Raw genomic sequence first — 17,429 nt, 5'->3', positions numbered from 1 at the left:
AATTTCACAAAAATTAGACACATGTAATGTTTATGCTTATGAATGTATGCTTTTAATGATGCGTAATGGTGATATGTCTTGCGACTCTAATTTCAGTGAGAATTTTCACAAATTTGAACTAAAATAACCTAAATGCCTTAATTGAACTAAAATAATGTGATATGAATTATAAATGGGATAAGGTACCAAAATAGGCCTAAGGTTTTTGGGGAAGTACCAATTTAGGCTTAACGTTCAAAATAGTACCAATATAGGCTTAACGTTTACAATATAATATCAATTTAGGCTTAACGTTTACAATATAGCATCAATTTAGGCCTCACGTACAAAATAGCATCAATATAGGCTTTACGTTTATAAAATAATACGAATTTAAGCTTAACGTTTACAAAGTATATCTAATTTAAGCTAAACGTCACAATTAAATTAACCATATTATATTTTTTTTCTATTAACCTTATATGTTATCTTTTTATTTAGTTCTATTTTCTTATTTATTATAATACAATTAATTAGTTTTCTTGACCATTAAAATCTTATATTTGTTTTTCATCAACCATTCCATGACTCCGAAATTCCATGGCTCGTGTAATATATCCAAACTAAGAGTAATTGAATATCCATAATATTTCGAACACTGAGAAATATTGTGGATATTCAATTACTTTTAGTTTGCATATATTATATGAGCAATGAAATTTAGTAGTCATGATATCGTTTATGAAAAACAAATATAAGATTTTAATGGGGAAGAAAACTAATTAATTGTATTATAATAAATAAGAAAGTAGAACTAAATAAAAAAATAACATATAAAGTTAATAGGGAAAGAATATAATATGATTAATTTAATTATGACGTTTAGCTTAAATTGTATATATTTTGTAAAACGTTAAACTTAAATTCATATTATTTTGTAAACGTTAAGGCTATATTGGTGCAATTTTGTACGTTAAGCCTAAATTGATGCTATATTGTAAATGTTAAGCCTAAATTGATATTATGTCGTAAACGTTAAGCTTATATTGGTGCTATTTTGAACGTTGAGCCTAAATTAGTACTTCCTCAAAAACCTTAGACCTATTTTGGTACGTTATCCCATTATAAATTAACTAACTAAATTATTTATCAATTATTAAAGGGAATGGGTTAAATTGAAGCTTAGATAAGTAGAAGGGTGGCAGTTGTGATAGGAAAATGGCATAATTGAATTTAACTTTAAAAGGTTGGGTCAGTGTGCATAGGATTGAATAATTAGGGGGTTCAATTCGGAATAATAAAGAAACAGTGAGATAAGCTCTCACATTACGGATTAGGGTTGAATTCTAACCCCCATTCACACCGCCTCCTTTCTCTTATCTCTCAAATTTCTGCCGTTAACAAGAAGAAAAGCAGCAGTCATCCGACCGGCCGCCGTTCTTCACCGCGCCTGCGTCGTCGTCCCTCCGCCAAGTCCGCTTCGTCATTCCCCGCTCGCCCCTTCACCATTCACCTCGGTCCACCGCGGCGGCAGCTCCACCGACGACAGGGGTAGCCGGAGATGAGCGGATCCGTGTCTCGGAGTCTCCGTAACTGTCAGGTACCAGTTCCGTGATGTTTTGTGTATAAACTTTACTCGTTTTTTTTTGTTGTTTCTTACGCCCTAACGTCGTTTCTTTGCATTTTACGGTTGTAAAATAGGCCACAAAGTTTGAATGGTGAAGGGACGAGCGGGGAATGACGAAGCGGATGACGACGCAGGCGCGGTGAAGAACCGCAAATGGGTGATTTGGTGCGTCTTTCGTCTCTTCCTTTTATTCTTTTTATTGGATGATTTATGGAATATTCAAACAGGTTTTCCTCCAAAGCACCTTTGCTGCAGTGGCATGTTTGGTTTTATGGATATGGAAGATGTTATTTGCCTTTGCAGTATGATTAAGGTAGTTGCTGTGCATTACTATTGAGATTCCTATTACAATGACTTTGCTTCTTAATTTCTATGGAACACAAGTTCTTAAAGGATTCATATGTGCTTGGTCCTTTTTTTAGTTTCACCTTTTATTTCTCTAACTAATGTCTATTGTGGATCTGGTATAATGTCAAGTAACCATTTAATCCAAAAGCCAAAGAAAAGGGAAAAAAAGAACATACATTTACATGAAAAGATAATTGATATTAAGAAATAAGATGCAATGGATCTAAATCATTATAGAACTTTTCTATTTCTGGTTATTTTATATGTTATTGGGCTTATGCCTTGACAGTATTGTAATCAATTGTTTCTTAATGGTATTAGCATTAACAATTCCTATTGATTAGAGTAGAAATTTCTTGGTGTTCATTTGCTGGAGATGTTATAGTTATTTGATTGATCTCCATGTTCTTCTTATCAATCATCTGGTTTTCCCTTGCTGGCTTATTGTCCTACATATTATTTTTCTGTATCATATTCATCTATTAACATTTTTAGCTAAATATTATATGAGTTTCCCCTTGGAGTTAACAATTTTATCTTGGTTAATTTGTGCAATATGGTGTACTACTGAGGTAAGAAGGAATATGTTGTTTCTGTTAAAATCAATAATATCATATGCCATTAATGATTGAATAACAGAGAACTGCAAATATGTGTATAAACCAAGGAATATGAAAATATTTTTAAAATTTGCCTCATCTGTCATTTGTTACCTTAGTCAAGATTTTAAAAGACTCAATTCGTGAAAACAGTGTGGTTGTGACTCAATTCAGTGGCTGGTATCTACCTGCAGGGTTAGTCTCGTCGAACTCAACATGTACTGACTCTTCTAAAGTTTGAGTTCGTTTATTGAAAACTCTGTATGCTTTGCTGTTTGTTGAGTAGCCTAAAAAGATAGCCTCATCAGCTTTTGAGTCAAACTTTGCTAAGCTATCTTTGGTATTCAAAATAAAACATTTACAGCCAAAGGCCCGAAAGTATCCAATGTTGGGCTTTCGTCCTTTCCAAAGTTCATAGGGGGTTTTATTTAATATAGGTCTAACTAGAGCCCTATTAAGAATATAGCACGCTGTGTTAACAGCCTCTCCCCAAAAGTACTTTGGAAGCCTATGCTCATCCAGCATTGTCCTGGCTATTTCAACCAGAGTTCTGTTCTTCCTTTCAACAACCCCATTTTGTTGAGGTGTTCTAGGAGCAGAGAAATTATGGTCAATGCCGCTGGCTTCACAGAATTCAACAAACTTTTGGTTTTTGAATTCTCCACCATTATCACTTCGGATGTGAGCCAATTTTAGGTCTTTATCATTTTCAATTTTTCTAACCAAATTTGAAAATGTCTCAAAGGTCTCATCCTTGCTACTCGGCAAGATGACCCAAGTGTACCGAGAGAAGTCATCTACAATGACCAAGGAAAATCTTCTTCCACCTAGACTCAACGGCTGGACTGGACCGAAGAGATCCAAGTGTAGTAACTCTAACGGACGCTTAGTTGAGACAATGTTTTTGCTGTGAAAAGATTGTTTGGTTTGTTTTCCAGCTTGGCAAGCATGGCATAATTGATCTTTTTCAAATTTAAGTTTAGGCAGTCCCTCAACCAATTGCTTTCTTGCTAATTTGGCCAGGAGGTCCATGCTTACATGACCAAGTCTCATGTGCCATAGCCAGAAATTTTCTTCCTTTGATACTAAGCATACAGTTTTTGAAAACTTTTTCTCTAAGTCTAGCATAAAGACATTATCTATGCGAGGGGCAGTTAAAATTAACTCATTTGATTTACCCTCGTATATTTTACATCCAGTAGCATCAAATATAACTATACTGAGCTAGCCTATATCTATTTCTTTCTCTTTTGTTTGGACTGACTAGACTCATGCTGTGTTCTCGCTTGTTCTTTCTCCCCCGTTTTGTCAGCATCGGGAGGAGGAATCCTAAAGGCGTCGGTTAAGACGGCTCTGGTAAGTTCTGTGGACAGCGCTTTAAGTCTATCGGCGCTTTCATTGACACCATCAAAGATAGCCACTCCATTATCTGAGACCTCTGAGGGTATATTAAGCTCAGCAGCGCTGATCATGCTGACTGTGAAGGCTTGAGATTTGCCTATCCAGGTAAGTGCATCAGTCAGACCAGCAACGACTTGATGGAATGTCTTGAGTAAGGAGGTGTCATAGTATTGACGCTGAATATTGCTGTGACGTATGTGGTTGAAGGTTTGTCTGGTGATAGACAGCATTTCATTTTGCTTCATAGCGTCAGTATCCATTTCTTGCTTGTTCAGATTCAGCAATCGAATGGCCTCACCAATTTGCTCTACTGAGCACTGAGAATAGGAGACCATTTGCTCATTGGTTTTGATTTGCTCGGTGTGAAGCTGAGCAAAGAGCATTTTAACTTCATCAGAAGTAGCATAGCGTGTGTTCGCAGCTGAAAAAGTCTGAACTTATTTTTGAAGAGCGTTGAGATATTGAACTGTTGTCAGCTGGATCTCAGCCAGCTTTGCGATGGAATCCTGCTTAGCTTGCTGTGCTTGAAAGGTAATGATGAGACTCAGCAAGTCCTTGAATCCCTTCACTTCGTTGAGAAGCTGAGTTACTTGGGAGAGCTGAGTAGTCTCAACAGTAGAGGACCCAGCAGCAGGAGGAGTAGTTTGTTGAAGGTCTTTGATCAATGTCTGCACTGAGTCGATGATTCGTTTACCAGACTCAGTGACATTTATGTAACTTTGAGAGCCTTCATTAAGTTGTCCAGTGACATCAGTATGACCGGTTGGAAGAGGATTAAGTGGGATGACCTGGTCAGTGACTGGAGTTGTGTTTTCAATCTGCACTTGGTTAGATTGGGAAAGAGTTTGATCGGCAGAGATGTTGAGTGGAGAGGAAGTAATCCGGATGATGTCGGTGCTAACTGAGACAGGAATGTTCTGAGTCAGCACAATGCTTGGATTGACAGCATCGACGGGAATTGATTCCACTTGACTCGTAGAATTTGCGGAAGCATTCAAGTTAACATGTTCCTTTAGTGAAGAAACAGAGGCTTGCTTTTCTAGAGAAGCCGGTGGAGTAGAGGATGGTTGCTTTCTGAAAAATTTCAGCTTCAGTTTAGAAGGATCTTGGGTTGGCTTTTGAATGACAAAGTCAGGAAGGGTTGGTTGTTGAACAGGAATGTCACTGACTGTCTTCTGACTTGCCTTAACCAATCTTCTTCTGCGAGGAGGAGGGTCAGCTTGAATAGACTCTCCTGAGTGAGATGGAGAAGTTTCTTCTTGATCAGCTTCTTGATCAGCATTAAGCTGGTCAGCTTGTTCTTGTACTTGATCAACATTGTGTTGGTCATGTTCTTGTTCTTCTCCAGCAGCCAACTCAGTATTGGCTTGCTCAGCTTCAATTTCACTAGCTGTCTCCTCGGAGTCAGAATCATCACTGTTTTCTTCGCCCTGTTCCTCATCTTCTTCATCCTCCCTATCCAATTCTTCCTCAACTTGTGCAATGAACTGATCGTCCAAATGCACCTCATCTTCTTGATGCTCAGTTACAGTTCCTAGACACTGTGTGTAGTGAGAGTCACCAGGAACAATGACGTCAGTAGGGATTGCGTCAATTGGAGTCAGTGAAAAAGATTTCTGCTTCTTTTGAGGTTGCTCATCAGCATCTGGTCTTTCCTCAATTTCAGGCTCATCTTGCCTGCTCCTTTTCTCAGCTGACTTAGGTCTCTTTGCCTTAGGCTTAGCCTTCTTTGAAGGAGTCTCAACAGCTTTCCTCTTACGGGCAGCTGGAGCCTTTGTCCTTCTTCTTTGCTTTGGAGCTGTTTCCTCAGCTTGTTGTTCACCAGCAGCAGCAGTTTTAGCTTTCTTTAGGGGCTGATTGAACTTCAAAGCCCTCAGCGAAGCAGCTGTGATTTCAGATCCTTTAGCTTTAACTTCATCAGTTAGGTCTATTTGATGATCAATGAGGATCCTGGTGATGAGCGAGCCCAGCCTTAGAGTTCTAGTGCTTCGTAGGAACCCAGCAATCAGGAATACTGTCATGTTGATCGGTTTGTATGTCAGCATATGCCATATGAAGCATTGCTCAAAGTTCGTTGCTGAGGTGGTGCAGTTGATCTTAGGATAAATGAAGTAGGTCAGTAAATAGTGAGCCATCTTTTGGTGCTGACCCATAGAGGAACTGGAGACTTCTCCTGAGTGGCCTTCAGGTTTACAGAAGGTGACTTCGTATCCAGTACCGTCATGATCTCCAGATCTTCTCAGCTTTGCTCCTTCATTTTTCAACTTCAGCAAGTTTGCCAGATAGTTAGGGTTTATGAAAATGGTCTTTTCTCTTACCACAGTTGCCAGATAGTCCTGGTTGTCATCAGCAACACGGAGATTGTGGTAGAACTCCCTTACTAGGTCAGGATAGGTGTGATCTCTAATTAGGGGTGAGCAAAAAAACCGGTAACCGATTACCGAACCGATAACCGAGCCGAAATCTTAGTTTGGTTCGGTTATTTTAATATTCTGGTTCGGTTCGGTTTTAATTTTAGCTTAATTTGGTAATCGGTTATCGGTTCGGTTATTGAAAAAAAAAATATCGGTGTAACCGATAACCGACCGAACTTAATATATAAATATAAAAAATATAATTTTATCTTTATATATATATAAATAAAAAGTTCAACCCTAAAAAATACATTTTTATCTTTGTATATACATATTTTGGTTTGATAGCCTTCAATTTATTCAATTGTAACTTTTGTACAAAAAAACTAATTAAATAAAAATGTACAAAAATTTAAATATTTCGAGTTTTCGGTTAGTCGGTCGGTAACCGAACCGAATCGAAAATTTTCGGTTAAATCAAATTCGGTTACCAAACTTATTCAGTTCGGTTCGGTTATGAAAATAGAGCCAATTTCGGTTCGGTTAACCGACGGTTCGGTTCGGTTAGTAATCGAACCGAACCGATGCTCACCCCTATCTCTAATGGAGAACAGCTCGGTCCATCCATTTTGCGATATCCATTCGCAGAAGGGTTGCTCGGAAGTCACGAAGGACTCAGAGACCCATCGTGAGAATTCCACTTTCCATTCGCTAATGTTATCAAAAACCTTGGTATAGGTTCTGGTTTTGGTCGGTTTTCCTTTGGAGGAGGTAGCTTGCCCAGTTTTTCCTTTACTCGACGTAGTGACCTTGGTAGTTTCAGGCACAGAAGTTTGCCTGGTGGGTTCATCGAACCTGGTCTTAGGGTGACCGGCACCGGAGATGTTGACGGAAACTTTAGTCATAGTTTCAGAACAAGTTTGGGAAGCTTTGAGAGTTTTTAGAGAGAAAGCTTTGCCTTAGAATTTGGTAGGTGTAAAGAAAATAAAGAATGTGGATTTACCCATTATTTATAGCGGTGAAGAGTGGATCTTATCGAATCCATGTGTCAGTTTTGCCTTAGGATTGTCAATCGACAAAGATCCTGGCTTTTATGACACATTCGGCGTATACATCATCCTAGGTGGCTATACGCGTGCTTTTGCATTTAATGCAACGGATCTAACACTCAGCGTTTAGAATACTAAGCGTTTTGGATTCTGAGTGGTCAGTAGTATATGAAAGGATGATTTCTCAGTTTAAGATAACTACTCGGTGTGCATATTGACTCAGTATTGATGTGTATTTTGTGTTAAGTACTCAGCATAACAATCACTCAGCATGCATTTGCATAAATCATTCAGCATAAATATACATTTTAGAACAGGAATTTACTGAAGAGGATTAAACATACCAATGGCTTCTCTCAGTATGCTGAACTGTTCACGAGCCAGTGGCTTTGTGAAGATATCCGCAAGCTGCTCATCCGTTGGGACGTAGGTCAGCTTTATCTCACCTTTGAGTACATGGTCTCTAATGAAGTGATGCCTTATGCTGACATGCTTCATTCTGCTGTGTTGAATTGGGTTCTTTGATAGATCAATTGCACTTTTGTTGTCGCATTTGACCTCAATTATCTTTGTTTGAACACCATAGTCTTCAGGCTGTTGCTTAATCCATAGGACTTGAGCAACACAGTGACCAGCAGCAATGTACTCAGCTTCAGTGGTAGACAAGGCTACTGACGCATGTTTCTTGCTGAACCAAGATACAAGACAGCTTCCTAAGAAATGACATCCTCTAGAGGTGCTTTTCCGTTCTAGCTTGTCTCGACCATAGTCAGCGTCAGTGATCCAACGAGTGTAAAGCCATGAGTGTTGGGATACCATAAACCTACGTTCACTGAGCTTTGCAAGTATCTAAGGATTCTTTTTACAGCTATGTAATGAGATTCCTTAGGGTTAGATTGATATCTAGCACAGTAGCATACTGAGAACTGAATGTCCGGTCTACTGGTTGTTAAGTAAAGTAGAGAGCCTATCATACCTCGATACAATTTGCTGTCTACTGACTTACCATTCTCGTCAACGCAGAGGACAGTGTCAGTGCCCATAGGAGTGGATATTGGCTTGCAATTTTCCAAGTCATATTTCTTTAATATCTCCTTGGCATATTTAGCTTGACTGATGAAGATGCCATTCTTTCCTTGTTTTATTTGAAGTCCGAGGAAGAAGTTGAGTTCTCCCATCATCGACATTTCAAACTCAGTCTGCATTTGTTTGCTAAATTCCTTGCACATTAATTCGTTAGTTGCACCAAATATTATATCATCAACATAAATTTGAGCCAGCAGGGTATCTTTACCCTTTCTCTTAATGAATAAGGTTGTATCAGCTTTGCCCCTGACATACTTTCTAGTCAGCAGGAAACTGGTCAGCCTCTCATACCAAGCACGTGGTGCTTGCTTGAGGCCGTACAGAGCCTTTTTGAGTTTATAAATGTGGTTTGGGAATTTTGGATCCTCAAACCCTGGAGGTTGATTAACATAAACTTCCTCGTTTATAACTCCATTAAGAAATGCACTCTTAACATCCATTTGGAATAATTTAAAGTTCATATAAGATGCATATGCACATAAGATCCTAATAGCTTCTAGCCTTGCCACTGGGGCAAAGGTCTCACCGTAGTCAATACCTTCTTGCTGACTGTAGCCCTGAGCTACAAGCCTTGCTTTGTTCCTGACTACATTTCCTTGCTCATCCAGTTTGTTGCGGAAGACCCATCTTGTTCCAATGGTCTTATGACTCATTGGATGTGGCACTAGCTCCCATACATCGTTTCTTCTGAATTGGTCGAGTTCCTCTTGCATTGCGCTCATCTAGAATTCATCTTCCTCAGCATCAGTGAAGTTCTTAGGTTCCTGAACTGAGACGAAGGCTACATTGCTGAGGTACCTCCTGAGTTGATTCCTCGTCATCAGGGTATTCCCAGCAGATTCAAGGATTGCACTCTCTGAGTGCCCTCTTGGAATCCTTATCTCTTTAGGTAGATTGATGTCTTGTGCTGTCTATGTTTCAACAATCTCTGCAGAAGTAGACTGGTCAGTGAAAACAATCTTAGGTTCACTCTTACTCTTGGTCAGCCTTTTAGTGAATGACTCAACAGCTGGTTCTTGGTCAGCGGTTACTGAGTGTGGATCATCCTCGGTCAGTGGCTGGTATCTACCTGCAGGGTTAGTCTCATCGAACTCAACATGTACTGACTCTTCTAAAGTTTGAGTTCATTTATTGAAAACTCTGTATGCTTTGCTGTTTGTTGAGTAGCCTAAAAAGATAGCCTCGTCAGCTTTTGAGTCAAACTTTGCTAAGATATCTTTGGTATTCAAAATAAAACATTTACAACCAAAGGCACGAAAGTATCCAATGTTGGGCTTTCGTCCTTTCCAAAGTTCATAGGGGGTTTTCTTTAATATAGGTCTAACTAGAGCCCTATTAAGAATATAGCACGCTGTGTTAACAGCCTCTCCCCAAAAGTACTTTGGAAGCCTATGCTCATCCAGCATTGTCCTGGCTATTTCAACCAGAGTTCTGTTCTTCCTTTCAACAACCCTATTTTGTTGAGGTGTTCTAGGAGCAGAGAAATTGTGGTCAATGCCGCTGGCTTCACAGAATTCAACAAACTTTTGGTTTTTGAATTCTCCACCATTATCACTTCGGATGTGAGCCAATTTTAGGTCTTTATCATTTTCAATTTTTCTAACTAAATTTGAAAATGTCTCAAAGGTCTCATCCTTGCTACTCAGCAAGATGACCCAAGTGTACCGAGAGAAGTCATCTACAATGACCAAGGAAAATCTTCTTCCACCCAGACTCAGCGGCTGGACTGGACCGAAGAGATCCAAGTGTAGTAACTCTAACGGACGCTTAGTTGAGACAATGTTTTTGCTGTGAAAAGATTGTTTGGTTTGTTTTCCAGCTTGGCAAGCGTGGCATAATTGATCTTTTTCAAATTTAAGTTCAGGCAGTCCCTCAACCAATTGCTTTCTTGCTAATTTGGCCAGGAGGTCCATGCTTACATAAGTCTCCTGTGCCATAGCCAGAAATTTTCTTCCTTTGATACTAAGCATACAGTTTTTGAAAACTTTTTCTCTAAGTCTAGCATAAAGACATTATCTATGCGAGGGGCAGTTAAAATTAACTCATTTGATTTACCCTCGTATATTTTACATCTAGTAGCATCAAATATAACTTTTCTCCCATTGTCACATAGCTGAGCTACGCTGAGTAAGTTATATTTGAGTCCGCTGACTAGGGAGACAGATTCAATAGTAGGATTACCTCCAATGGTTCCTGACCCTACTATCTTACCCTTTTTGTTGTCTCCAAAACTTAAGCTTCCTCCTCGTTTACGCTCAAATGTGATGAATTGAGTTTCATCACCAGTCATATGCCTCGAGCATGCGCTGTCAATATACCACATCTTTGACTTCTCATCACACCTCAGGCTTACCTGCATTGTAACTAGTTGCTTTTAGGTACCCAATTCTTTTTGGGTCCTGGCTTGTTAGGTTTAACAGGTAAAGCATCATATTTTATTTTATGGCGGCATACTTTGACAGTATGGCCATTCTTTCCACAGAAGTCACAGCTGACCTTCTGTTTAGGTTGTCTCACTGACTGGTCAGCACCCCAGTGCTGAGCATGCCAGCACACCTTTGTGGTGTGACCTTTCTTCCCACATAAGTCACACTGGACATTCCGCTGGGGATTCCATCTCTGCTAAGTACCTTGGTACTGAGTTCTCAGAGGAATGTTTCTTTTATTTGGAACCTTTAATTGGTTCTGGATAGTTGTGACGTCCTTTCTCAGTTTCTTCGAAACTAATTGGACTTCAGAGACAGACTCATGTATGATCTTCATGTTGTCATGCAAAGTTGAGTTGTCCTGAAGAAGGTATCTGAGGTCACTCAGCTTGACCTCTTCAACCTCGTCACAGCGCCTGCTGAGTGCTCTAATTTTCTTATTACACTTTTTGACAAGTGTATAGAGATCATTCAGGGCATTACCCATTTCGTTTCTGAGCTGGGAAAGTGGTATTACCTCATTTGATTGCTCCTCATCGTCAGATGCAACGGAGGGGTCGGCATGCTCAGAGGCGCACGGCTCAGCAAGTTCGTCAGCCATGAAGCATATCTTCGCTGACTCGGTGGCCTCATCTTCTGTTGATGAAGACTCATCACTGTCGCTCCATGTAGCCACCATTGCCTTTTTGCCGTTCTTCTTATCTTTCCTCAGCGTGGGGCAACTTGACTTTATGTGGCCAGTTTGATGACATTCAAAGCATGTAATGGGCTTTGAGTTGTCTTTCTTGTATTTGCTGTCGCTAGACTCAGCTTTATACTTATCAAACTTTCTGTAAGGCTTCTTAGAATATTTGTCATTTTTCCTAAACAGCCTTTTCATCTTCCTTGTGAACATAGCCATCTCTTCATCATCTGTTGAGCTCCCATCAGTGGAGTCAGCTTTCATGACAAGAGATTTATGCTTCTTGTCTTCAGACTTTTCCTTCACCTCGAAGTTTTTCATTGATATCTCATGGGTCAGCAATGAGCCGATGAGTTCGTCATATTTGTAGGTGGTTAAGTCCTGAGCTTCCTCAACAGCGGTCTTCTTTGCTTGCCAGTCTTTAGGAAGACTCCTGAGTATCTTTTTGACTTGTTCTTCCTCAGTGAAGATCTTCCCAAGTCTCTTGAGCTCATTTATGATGTTGGTAAACCTTGCATTCATGTCAGATATGCCCTCATCATTGTTCATCTCGAACAGCTCGTACAGTCTCATCTGCTGGTTCACCTTGGACTCCTTTACTTTATTGGTTCCTTCGTAGGTGACCTCCAGCTTCTTCCAGATCTCTTGCACCGACTCACAACCTGAAATTTTATTATATTCTGCAGCATCGAGCGCACAGTGAAGCATATTAATAGCCGAAGCGTGATTTTGAAGCTTCTTGAGATCATCCTCTGTCCATTTGGCCTCAGCTTTTACAACTGTTTGGCCAGCCACAACTTCCACAGGTACAAATGGGCCTTGCACTATAGATAGCCAGGCACTCATATTTGTAGCCTGAATGAAATTTTTCATCCTATTCTTCCAGAAGGTATAGTTAGACCCGAAGAATAGGGGAGGCCGAGTGATGGACAGCCCCTCAGGTAGGGATGTAAACGGGGCGAGGCGGGGCGGGGCGGGGATTTGGTTTCCCATCCCCGTCCCCGCCAACTAAACGGGGACAAAAACTGTCCCCGTCCTTGCCCCACGTGGATCCCCGCGGGTACGGGGAATCCCCGTTTACCCATTTAGTACAAAATTATCATAGTTTTAATCATAGTTTTACTACCAAATTGTACCAGGAAGGTAAAGAAAAATAATGTATAATGAATAATCTCGGTTATTAATCATAGTTTTACTACCAAATCTGTTATATGTATAATGTATATAGAACATCATAGCACAGATTAAAATAGAACATCACTAAGAGTAAAAGAACATCACATATTCACAGATTAAAATAACATCACAGATTAAAATAGAACATCACTAAGAGTAATATTAAGTGTAAAAGAAACAAACCTTGCAAGGTCGGGGTGGCGGTGCGAGGTCGGGGTGGCGCCGTGCGATGCGCAAGGTGGAGGTTGGAGGCGGTGATGGAGTCGTGTTTTTAGGATGGTGCGAGGTCGGGGTGGTGGTGGGTAAGAGAGATCGGGGTGGTGCGAGGTCGGGGTGGCGTCGTGCGGTGCGAGGTCAGGGTGGAGGTTGGCGGCGGTGATGGAGTCCTGTTTTTAGGATGAAGAAGAGAAGATAATTGGTGGGGTAGGGTAAGAGAGAAAGCAGGAGATAAGAAGAATCGTGTTAAGTTAAATTTTGAAAAAAAATTATAATATTTAAATTTTTTACTATGTTTTAATTAATTAGAGAATAGTTGATAAGAAATAGAATTGGTTCAGACGGTTAAAACGTTTGGTTGTGTATTAACTGATCAGAGGTTCGATTCTCCTCTTTCACATTTTAAGTATATATTTTTGAATTTCATATTTAAACGGGGATTAAATGGGGAATCCCCGTCGGGGCTTCATGGGTACGGGTACGGGGATCCCCGCGTGGCGGGGATGCCATTTCCCGTACCCGCCCTGTACCCACCTACGGGGACTATATTGGTCCCCGTCCCCATCCCTGTTAATAAACGGGGCGAGGAATACCCGTACCCGTCGGGGCCCCGAATTCAGTTGCATCCCTACCCTCAGGCAATATCTAAGGGGGGTTAGGAACTATTTAAACTTTTTGTAATTTAGAGCAGACTTCTTTTCTTAAGAGAAAAGTTTTTAACAGCGACGCTGAGTAAACAGCAAGATACTGGCTTAGTCAACTGGTGACTAGGTCAGTTTCTTAACTTGAGTCAGGAGATAGCACTTAAAGTCTATTCCTGAGCTCAGATGTTTGATGCGCACAACTCAGCTTGACCTCTTTACTTGGTCAGTTTTTGGTTATTTAAGCAAGCAATATATATAAGGAGTTTAAGGTAAGAAATGCGTTACTCAGCAGATTTATCCAGGTTCGGCTTCTAAGCCTACGTCCTGTCCCCGGAACACGTTCCGAGCTTTCGAATCCTCTACTGAGCTCTTTAAAAGTAGAGCCTCAAACCTTTTACAATCTTAGCAACTGAGTATAACAAGAGTACCTTCCTCTATACCTCTACTCAATCCTAATCTCTCGCTGAGTACTATAACCGAGTACTCAGCCTCTCCTTTCTAATATCTAGAAATGATAAGTGTTTGTCCTAAACAATGATTGCTAAGACACCTTAGATGATTGAGTAATCACTCTAGACTTTTACACAAAAGATATGAAATTTAGTGTAAGATTGCTTTGCTTTTTGCTTGCAGAACTTGAGTAGAAATTTGGTCAGCGTAATGGCTTGATCAAGTTCTGTGTTGAATGAAGCTTCTGATGGCACTATTTATAGAGACGTCTGGACATCGGTCATTTCGAATTTCGAAATAACCGTTGGAGGGAAATGGCTTCCTGTCGTTGTCATCCTGTCTTGCTCAGAGCTCTCGGCCAATCAGATTTGAGTATCTTCTGTCCTCTGTCAGCTTTTGGTCAGCTCGGCAGAGTGTCTCTCCATTTATGATAATGTCAACTAGACAGCATACTGTGTCGTCTGAACTTTACCCAAAGTGGAAACACTTTGTCTGGAAGTTTTCCTTAGCCAGCTGCTGTCTTGTATGCTTTGTCGAATCAACTCAGCAGCTTCATTTCGAAGTTGTTCCCTGAAGGTCTTCTAGATCCTTCTTCCGGTGAGTTGCGTTTTGTCCATAACGACAATGTTTTGACATTCGCGGGCCGAGTTGTCTTGAATCGTTTGACTTGGGCTTTGACTCTTGTATTGGGCTTGGGCCTTTTAATCCTTATGTCTTATAAGCAATTTTTAACTCAACATTGAACAAACACATTAGTAGAACAAATCAAAGCATTTAAACTTAGTGTGTTTAGAATATTATACTTAAACAATTTTGTCAAATCAAAATTATGTGGAAAGGTGTTTCAACAGTTATGACTTTGCTTATTATTGTGTTGCTGTCATAGTGCATGTTGATCCCTTTGAGACAAATTACCTGGAACACTTGCACCAATCCTCGGTTCTTACCAGTTCTGTAAACGAAACTGGGTTACCACTTCTATTACAGAATATGTTTCCAGTTCTGAAAGAGGTTTGGTTTCAAGTTCGTCATTGTAACGAAAATCATAACCTTTTAGACAATTTAAATCATGTTTCTCAATTTCATGATAATGTTGCCAAGAGAATGCAAAGCTTAAAGAAGAAGCTTCTAATCTTCGACAAATGCTCACTGATTCGCAAAGTACTAGTCCTTTCATGCCCATCTCAGAGATGAATATCATGAAATTCTGATGCAAAACGACCAAAAATTATCGAGTAGAAAAAAAATATGGAATTCAGATATTGAAGCTACGATATGTAATTCAATGGTCTTTTCTTATGTTTATATTTGAACCTTTTTGCACTTTCATTTTGTTTTCTAGGTTCTTGGAGCTGCACTGTTTTATGCAAAAGTGGGGGACTCTTCTATGGTGTACAGATGAGACTATAATATGAGCCCAGATAGACATCTTGGATCAGCTCAAATTGATCGATTGCAACTAGACCTTCTCATAACAGAGTATGTAGAATTTTTTATACAAAATTGTCTTATGAAAGCCCCTTCACTATGATCTTACATGTGTAATCTGTCATTTATAGATTTTCAAGTTTGGATGTTAAGACAAGTACAAGTCTGATTCAACCATTAAATATGACTATTGAAATTTCAATTATTTAATTGTTGTTGTTGTAACTTTTGTTACCTTAATAAAGTGATTGGATACATAGTGGAGTTCAATTACCATGGTTGTTTCTTTAAACATGTAAAATTTCGATTATGCATTTTAAATTTGTCATTTAAACTCGCCCATTATTGCTTTATTTGTTGCTCCATGATAATTTACTAGTTTTAAAATCAATTATGCTTTATTAAATTTGGTTTGGACTTTTACAGGATGACTTTGATCTTAGGACCACTAGGCTCTTGCAAATCAACATTACTTTTAGCTCTTGCACGGAAACTTGAGAAGGAATTAAAGGTTAGTACTTCTCAATGCAATCTAATCATGTCAAATAGCACATACAACATACAACCTTCCTATATCTAGATAAAAAGTTGTTTGCATATATGTTGTTATATACTAAGTTGACCAATGGAATGTAAAGCCTTATCATTCATCATTTTATGTTATTGGTATGTAATGGCTTTATTACTATAGCTAGCAAGCACTAAACATAAATAAATAGGCTAAATATCTCATATTAGCTAATTATAAAGACATTTAACCATTTATCTGATGCAATTATCCTTCTATATGTAATTTTTAGAACAAATTTATGCTTACATTTATCCGTACACAAACAAAAATATCACAATAAAATAATTGGTTGCTCTCGAGACATTCCATCGAGCAAATTGAATAGATATAACATTGGTAACCCAGTTCTCTATACAGAACTGATTCCAGTTCTGTATAGAACTGGTAGTTCTGTTTCCATTCTAACTGGATACAGAATTAGAACCAGTGATGTTTACAGAAATGGAAACCAGTTTTGTAATGGAACTAGTAACCCAATTCTGTTTACAGAACTAGTTCCAGATGTCGGAATACATAGTTTGATTTATACATTTTTTTGTGCATGTAATGTTGCAGGAATTTGACTCCACATATGGTCCAGCATGGCTTTGCATAGTGGAAACAAGCTTTGGTTTTTATGTTACTCATTCAATAGGAGGCTTCTTGTATTTCTCAATTGACAAGTTTTACATCTTACTCTTTAGGACTACTTTTGAGCCTTTGGATCAAAGGTTATCCTTGCATTTCTATGTTATCGTTGTCGTTCATGTTCATGTTGTTTTTTACTTTAAAATGACAGAGTGCACGTAGGATTTTGTTAGTTGAGGAAACAAACTCTGTAGTTGAGGTAGCTGACTTGTAGGATTTTATATGAGTCATTTTTGTTGAGGTTGCTAACCTTTTAATTTATTTGGAATTAAAATATACTCTAATCTAGTGTAATATCCGTGGTTAAATTTAACTAGTCAGCCTGTAAGTGATTTGGTGGCATATGCAGTTATTGAATTGCGTTGGTAATATTAATATATATAAATATTGTCTTAACTTTGATTGTTGATTTTGTAACAGTTGGTGAATTAAACCATTTGGTTTCTTCAACTACGAGTGGGGTAACTCCAATCTTTGGAAGCTTGCTGCGAATCTCATTTTTTCTTATGATTTCTTCTATTATTATTTGTATGGTACTGATGGGGAAAAATTTATATTGGATACTCGTAGTTGATATCTTTTCCTGTTGGGATTTTTATTTGATGGATGATAGCTAGAAAGATTCATGTTTAATTAATAAATATTATTTTTGAGAAGATTGGTTGAAATTTGAGTCTTTGTTCACTTTCATATTGATTTTAATGAGCTTCATCCATTCAAAAGATCATATAATAATAATAATAAATTAAAAATAAATTACCACTGA

At 38.9% G+C, this 17,429-nt stretch overlaps 1 protein-coding gene across 1 annotated transcript; it reads left to right on the top strand.

Annotated features, from left to right (window-relative positions):
- Nucleotides 1-1,860: 1,860 nt before the first annotated feature.
- Nucleotides 1,861-16,825, top strand: LOC136222699 (uncharacterized). The gene is made up of 4 exons (XM_066010430.1): nucleotides 1,861-1,919; nucleotides 15,380-15,516; nucleotides 15,892-15,976; nucleotides 16,592-16,825. Exons 2-4 carry the CDS (start codon nucleotides 15,449-15,451, stop codon nucleotides 16,823-16,825), a joined length of 387 nt encoding a protein of 128 aa, XP_065866502.1. The 5' UTR covers nucleotides 1,861-1,919; nucleotides 15,380-15,448.
- Nucleotides 16,826-17,429: the final 604 nt, after the last annotated feature.

Source organism: Euphorbia lathyris, chromosome 3 (assembly GCF_963576675.1).
Source record: "Euphorbia lathyris chromosome 3, ddEupLath1.1, whole genome shotgun sequence".
Taxonomy (NCBI): domain Eukaryota; kingdom Viridiplantae; phylum Streptophyta; class Magnoliopsida; order Malpighiales; family Euphorbiaceae; genus Euphorbia; species Euphorbia lathyris.
Note: the sequence above shows the minus strand (reverse complement) of the source record. Positions and strands in the feature narration are given on the sequence as shown.